This window comes from Haliaeetus leucocephalus, unplaced genomic scaffold (genome assembly GCF_000737465.1).
Source record: "Haliaeetus leucocephalus isolate CR32 unplaced genomic scaffold, Haliaeetus_leucocephalus-4.0 Scaffold372, whole genome shotgun sequence".
Lineage (NCBI taxonomy): Eukaryota > Metazoa > Chordata > Aves > Accipitriformes > Accipitridae > Haliaeetus > Haliaeetus leucocephalus.
Window position 1 is genome coordinate 15,637 of NW_010972808.1, and position 6,658 is coordinate 22,294.

General features: G+C 62.2%; 1 protein-coding gene across 1 annotated transcript in view; it reads right to left on the reverse strand.

The window, feature by feature from the left end:
* LOC104835262 (myosin-7) overlaps positions 1 to 6,011 on the reverse strand; it is a gene marked incomplete at its 3' end in the record, with an annotated part of 20,884 nt that extends 14,873 nt beyond the window's left edge. Inside the window, exons 1-18 of the mRNA XM_010573150.1 lie at positions 5,808 to 6,011; positions 4,909 to 5,052; positions 3,738 to 3,894; positions 3,550 to 3,577; positions 3,341 to 3,449; positions 3,156 to 3,248; positions 2,986 to 3,049; positions 2,789 to 2,887; positions 2,588 to 2,691; positions 2,373 to 2,511; positions 2,169 to 2,287; positions 1,911 to 2,060; positions 1,337 to 1,507; positions 882 to 1,191; positions 731 to 798; positions 530 to 617; positions 285 to 402; positions 82 to 205 (exon numbers count right to left, since the gene is read on the reverse strand). Coding sequence (XP_010571452.1) covers positions 82 to 205; positions 285 to 402; positions 530 to 617; positions 731 to 798; positions 882 to 1,191; positions 1,337 to 1,507; positions 1,911 to 2,060; positions 2,169 to 2,287; positions 2,373 to 2,511; positions 2,588 to 2,691; positions 2,789 to 2,887; positions 2,986 to 3,049; positions 3,156 to 3,248; positions 3,341 to 3,449; positions 3,550 to 3,577; positions 3,738 to 3,894; positions 4,909 to 5,052; positions 5,808 to 6,008 — 2,286 coding nt within the window. The remainder of the gene's footprint in view (positions 1 to 81; positions 206 to 284; positions 403 to 529; positions 618 to 730; positions 799 to 881; positions 1,192 to 1,336; positions 1,508 to 1,910; positions 2,061 to 2,168; positions 2,288 to 2,372; positions 2,512 to 2,587; positions 2,692 to 2,788; positions 2,888 to 2,985; positions 3,050 to 3,155; positions 3,249 to 3,340; positions 3,450 to 3,549; positions 3,578 to 3,737; positions 3,895 to 4,908; positions 5,053 to 5,807) is intronic.
* Positions 6,012 to 6,658: the final 647 nt, after the last annotated feature.

Sequence of the window (6,658 nt, forward strand, 5' to 3'; positions counted from 1 at the left end):
TGGATGGAGGAAGCTCAGGTGGACATGGGGATTGTGGGACCGTGATGTCCCCAAGCCCTCGGGGAGACCACATGACCTCACCTTGGTGTGCCCGAACTTGTACTGGTTGTGGTCGATGTCAAGGGACCCCAGGAGCTTCTCGGCGCCCTTGCGGCTGTCGATGAACTGCCCCTCGGGGATGGCCGCCGGGTTCAGGATGCGGTACCTGGGGGTGGGACGCCCCCGAATCAGCCCCGGCGGGGTTGTCCGCCCCCTCCCCGCGCCCCACGGTCCACGTCTACTACCGCTGGCGGAAGTCCCCGTAGAGGATGCGGTTGGGGAAGCCCTTGCGGCAGATGCGGATGCCCTCCAGCACCCCGTTGCAGCGGAGCTGGTGCATCACCAGGGGGTTGTTCATCACACCTAGTGGGGGGTTGGGGTGTCATCATGACCGGTGGGTCAAGGCTTGCCCCACGGCGCTGCTCCCCATTGGCCAGGGTCCCTGGGTTTGGCCCCACCCTCTTGGATCAAGCCTTGGGGATTGGCTCACCGGGAGACTTGGTCTCGTTGGGGATGATGCAGCGGACGAAGTGGGGGTGGGTGGACCGCAGGTTGGTCATCAGCTTGTTGAGGTTCTCCTGGTGGGTGGAGAAGGAGATGATGGAGGGAACAAAGAGCCCAACCAAGGGTTACCACGTGTTGGCCACCCCCAGCACACCCTGGGGGCCACCATTAACCCCTGGACCCTCACCCGGTGCAGGGCGGAGACCGTCTGGAAGGAGGAACCTTTCTTCTTGGCTCCTTTCCCCTTCTCCATGGCTGTTGGAGAAGAAGAAAAGATGGGACACGTCAAGGACGGGAGGGGAAGAACCCTGGACACTCGGGAAGGGGATGCCCCTTACGTGCGTCCGCCCCGGCGTAGTTGGCGAAGAGGTTGGCCAAGAGCTTGAGGGCCGACTTCTGGTAGAGCCCCACCACCGTCTCGTTGAGGGGGTCCTTGTTCTTCTGCAACCACCCGATGATGTTGTAGTCCACCGTGCCGGCGTAGTGGATGAGGGCGAAGTGGGCCTCTGGCTTCCCTTTGATGTTGCGCGGCTTCCCAAAGTTGGCCGACTTGCCCAGGTGGTTGTCAAACAGTTTGGCCTTGAAGGTCATGTCCGTGGCCTTGGGGAACATGCACTCCTCCTCCAGGATGGACATGATCCCCATGGGCTGGGGAGGAGACGACCTCGTCGGCCACGGAGGACGCCGAGCGCCACCCAATTGGCCGCCATCGGGCTCCCTGGCGAGCTCCGATGGGACGGATCCTTCTCCGGCAGCCCCCTCCGCCCCCAGGAGGCCCGGGGGGAGGTGGTACCTTCTCGATGAGGTCGATGCAGGCCTGGAGGTCCATGCCGAAGTCGATGAACTCCCACTCGATCCCCTCCTTCTTGTACTCCTCCTGCTCCAGCACGAACATGTGGTGGTTGAAGAACTGCTGCAGCTTCTCGTTGGTGAAGTTGATGCAGAGCTGCTCGAAGCTGTTGAACTGGAGAGAGGGGATGGCCCAGAGGGTCAACGTGTTGCCCAATGGGATCAATGGGGTCACCGCAACACCCAATGGGGTCAACTGAACACCCAATGGGGTCAACGCAACACCCAACGGGATCAATGGGGTCACCTCAACACCCAACGGGGTCAACGGGCTCAACTCAACACCCAACGGGGTGAACACAACACCCAGTGGGGTCAACCAAATGCCCAACGGGGTCAACGGGGTCACCACAACACCCAATGGGGTCAACTGAACGCCCAACGGGGTCAATGGGATCAACTCAACACCCAACAGGGTGAATGCAACACCCAACGGGGTCAATCGAATGCCCAGTGGGGTCAACGGGATCAACTCAACACCCAATGGGGTCAACGCAATGAGGTCAACCAAGCCTCACGTCGAAGATCTCGAAGCCGGCGATGTCCAGCACGCCGATGAAGTACTGACGCGGCTGCTTGGTCTCCAGCGAGTTGTTGATCCTCACCACCATCCAGTTGAACATCTTCTCATAGACGGCCTTGGCCAACGCCCCGACGGCGTAAATCACCTGGAAAAGGGACGTCCCAGCGGTGAGAGGTGGTTCTTGGTGTCCTCCTTGCCCGGGATGACACCGTGCCACCCCACAAGGAGGAAGATTTGGCGATGTCCTCCTCACCTGCTGGACATTCTGCCCCTTGGTGACGTACTCGTTGCCCACCTTCACCCGAGGGTGGCACAACCCCTTGAGGAGATCGGCTGAGTTCAGCCCCATCAGGTAGGCCGACTTGTCAGCCTCTGAGGACGCAGAGGAGAAGATGTGAACCCAGAGGACCACGGGCTTCCCCCCGATTCCCGCCCCTTGACCCCGATTGGACCCCACCTTCGGTGCCGTCCGGCTCCGCCTGCTCCTCCCGTTGCTTCTGCTTGAACTTCATGTTGCCGAAGTGCATGATGGCGCCCGTCAGCTTGTAGATGGAGTTCTTCTCCTCTTGGGTGAAGCCCAGGACGTCGAAAGCGCTCTGTGGGGTGAAACCGTGGGGCGAGGTCTTCTCCGGGCAACCACCCCGCCCGCCGCCCGGTTGCCCCCCATCTCACGTCGGTGGCCAGGAGCTCCTCGGCGTCATCGATGGACGGCACGGTGGTCTCTCCTTGGGAGATGAAGGCGTAGTCGTAGGGGTTGTTGGTCACCAGCATCATGTCTGCCAGGAGAAGACGGGGTTGGGATGGGCAGGAAGCCTCCCGGGGCGGGGCGGGAAAGGGGGCGGGGTCCACAGGGAGGGCGGGAGCGTGGCTCACCCAGCAGCTCCGGCTTCTTGTTGGAGAGGATCTGGTAGAAGATGTGGTAGTTCCTCTCAGCCTTCAGCTGGAAGATGACGCGGGACTTCTCCAGGAGGTCTGGGGCGGGGATGGAGAGGAGGTGGGTGGGGTTGGGAGGAGGAGACGGACGGACGGACGGACGACGGCCAACTGGACGTCCTCCTCAACCCACTCACAGGTCTCGATGTCGGCCGACGCCAACTTCCCGGTGGCCCCGAAGTGGATCCGGATGAACTTGCCCTGGGAGAGCAACGGCGCGAGATGGAGGCGGCCACCTTCCGCCAGCGAGCCCCGCCCCGTCGACCCCGCCCCGTCGACCCCGCCCTGTAGACCCCGCCCCACTCACAAATCGGGACGAGTTGTCGTTGCGGACGGTCTTGGCGTTGCCGAAGGCCTCCAGGGCGGGGTTGGCCTGGATGATCTGGTCCTCCAGGGTGCCCTGGTGATGGGGGGGGCGGGACACACGGACAATGGGGGTGGGGCCGGGCATGGACACCGTTGGGGGAAGCTCCCCGCCCCCCAAGGACCCACCTTGCTGCTATTGGCCGCGTCCTTCTTGCGGTCGCCGATGGCAGCGATGCTGGCGAAGTATTGGATGACCCTCTTGGTGTTCACCGTCTTCCCCGCCCCGGATTCTCCGCTGGGGGGGGGGCAACGGGGAGATGTTGGAGAACATCACGGTGGCTTCTCCGTCCCACCCCACCGCTATGGGGTGGGGCCTTGGGGGGGCGGGAACTTACGTGATGAGGATGGACTGGTTCTCTCGGTCTGCCGGGAGAAAGGAGGAGGAGGAGTCAGGTGGGACGAAGTTGAGGGAGATTTTTGGGGTTGAGGTTCTCCAGTCTCTCAGGGGAGGAGCAGGTCTAGGTGCGGACCCCTTTTTTGGGGTGGGGTCTTCTAGTTTGGGGTCCCGGCGGGAGGTCCCTACCCGTCAGCATGTTCTGGTAGGCGTTGTCGGAGATGGAGAAGATGTGGGGCGGAGCTTCACTCCGTTTCTTGCCCCGGTAGGCGGCCACCACCTCGGCGTTGTAGACGGGCAACCACTTGTAGGGGTTGACCGTCACGCAGAAGAGCCCCGAGTAGGTCTGGAGAAGGGGCGGGTGGGTCAGGGCCACCGGGTGCCACCCCACCAGGAGGGGACGTCCCGGGTCTGGGTGGCCCGAGGGGGTTGGGGATGGGACATCCTGGGTTTGGGTGGCTTTTGGGGTCTTGGGATGGGACATCTTGGGTGCAGGGATGGGACATCTTGGGTCTTGGTGGCCCTTGGTGTCCAGGGATGGGACATCCTGGGTCCAGGAATGGGACATTTTGGGTTTGGGTGGTCCATGGGGTCTTGGGATGGGACATCTTGGGTCCAGAGTTGGGACATCTTAGGTCTGGGTGGCCCTTGGGGTCTTGGGTTGGGACATCTTGGGTCTGGGTGGCCCTTGGGGTCCTGGGTTGGGACATCTTGGGTCCAGGGATGGGACATCCCAGGTCTGGGTAGCCCTTGGGGCCCGGGGTTGGGACATCTTGGGTCTTGGGTTGGGACATCTTGGCTCTGGGTGGCTTGAGGGGTCCAGGGTTGGGACATCTTGGGTCTGGGTGGCCCATGGGGTCTTGGGATGGGACATCCTGGCTCTGGGTGGCTTGAGGGGTCGAGGTTTGGGACATCTTGGGTCTTGGGATGGGACATCTTGGCTCTGGGTGGCCCTTGGGGTCCAGGGATGGGACATCCTGGCTCTGAGGGGTCCGGGGTTGGGACATCTTGGGTCCAGGGATGGGACATGTTGGTTTTGGGTGGCCCTTGGGGTCTTGGGTTGGGACATCTTGGCTCTGGGTGGCCCTTGGTGTCCAGGGATGGGACATCCTGGGTCCAGGAATGGGACATCCTGGCTCTGGGTGGCTTGAGGGGTCGAGGTTTGGGACATCTTGGGTCTTGGGATGGGACATCTTGGCTCTGGGTGGCTTGAGGGGTCCAGGGATGGGACATGTTGGTTTTGGGTGGCCCTTGGGGTCTTGGGTTGGGACATCTTGGGTCAGGGTGGCCTAAGGGGGGTGAAGAAGGGGTGCGTGAGGTCCTGGCGGGGTCTGGAGAACCTCCCGGGGTCCCAACTCACGTAGATCATCCAGGCGGCGTAGCGCTCCTTGAGGTTGTAGAGGACGGCGGGCTCGTGGAGGAAGGTCAGCATGGCCATGTCCTCGATCTTGTCGAACTTGGGGGGGTTCTGCTGCATGATCTGGTCCTCCTTCACCGTCACCGTCTGCTCGGGGGGGGAAGGACGTCATGGGGCGTGGCGGGGGGGCAGGGCAAGGACTTGCCCCCCACCCGTAGGGCTGGGAGTTGGGGTCTGGGTGTCCCTTGGGTGCTGGAGAAGGTCTGGGTGTCCCTTGGGTGCTGGAGAAGGTCTGGGTGTCCTTTGGGTGCTGGGGAAGGTGGTTCAGGGTCTGGGTGCCCCTTGGGTGCTGGGGAAGATCTAGTTGTCCCTTGGGTGCTAGAGAACATCTGGGTGTCCCTTGGGTGCTAGAGAACCTCTAGGTGTCCCTTGGGTGCTGGAGAAGATGGTTCAGGGTCTGGGTGTCCCTTGGGTGCTAGAGAACCTCTAGGTGTCCCTTGGGTGCTGGAGAAGATGGTTCAGGGTCTGGGTGTCCCTTGGGTGCTAGAGAACATCTAGGTGTCCCTGGGGTACTAGGGAAGGTGGGTTGGGTTCTAGGTGTCCCTTGGGTGCTGGGGAAGGTCTGGGTGTCCCTCAAGTGATCAAGAAGATGGTTGTGGGGTCTGGGTGTCCCTTGGGTGCTGGGGAAGGTGGGTTGGGGTCTGGGTGTCCCTTGGGTGCTAGACAAAGTCTGGGTGTCCCTTGGGTGCTGGAGAAGGTGGGATGGGATCTAGATATTTCCTGGCTTCTAGAGAAGGTGGGATGGGTTCTAGGTGTCCCACGCGTGATGGAAACACCGTTTCAGGGTCCCGGGGTCGTGGCGGTGGCCAGGCCACGCCCCCCCCACCCGACCCCGCCCCGACCTTGCCGTGCTCGGTCTCGGCGGTGATCTTGGCGCCCTCGCGGGTGACGATGGTGGCCTTGACGAACTCCTCCTTCTCGTCGGGGACGAAGATGTCCTTCTTCAGGTCGAAGGGGCGGGTCTGGGCGGCCAACCTCTCCTTCTCCGATTTGCGGAGGTATGGGGCCGCCTCCCCGAATTCGGCCATCTCCACGTTGGGCATGGCGGCGCTGGGCGGGGCAGGGGGGGCCTCAGACCCTCCCAGTTCTCCCAGTTCTCCCAGTTCCTTCCCAGTGCTCCCAGTCCCTCCCCAGTTGACCCCATCCCAAGTCCTTCCTTGGTGGGCCCATCATCGCCCAGTCTTCTCCAGTTCTCCCAGTTCCCCCTAGTTGACCCATCTCCATCCTGAGTCCATCTCCCAACCCTCCTCCATTCCTCCCAGTTCCTTCCCAGTTCTCCCAGTTCCTCCCCAGTTGACCCCACCAAGTCCTTCCCTGGTGGTCCCATCATCTCCCATTCCTCCCCAGTGCTCCCAGTTGCTCCCCAGTGCTCCCAGTTGCTCCTGCTTGACCCATCGCCATCCCAAGTCCCTCCCCAATGCTCTGAGTTCCTTCCTAGTTCTCCCAGTTCCTTCCCAGTTTACCCAGTTCCTTCCCAGTTGACCCCATCCCAAGTCCTTCCTTGGTGGTCCCATCATCTCCCTTTCATCCCCAGTGCTCCCAGTTGCTCCCCATCCCCATTCCAAGTTCCTCCCCAGTGCTCCCAGTTCCTCCCCAGTTCAGCCCAGTTTCCCCAGTACCTTATGGTGCCTGCCCTTTAACCCACCCCAGCACCTCCCAGTACCCACCAGTACCACTCCATCCCTCCCGGTCC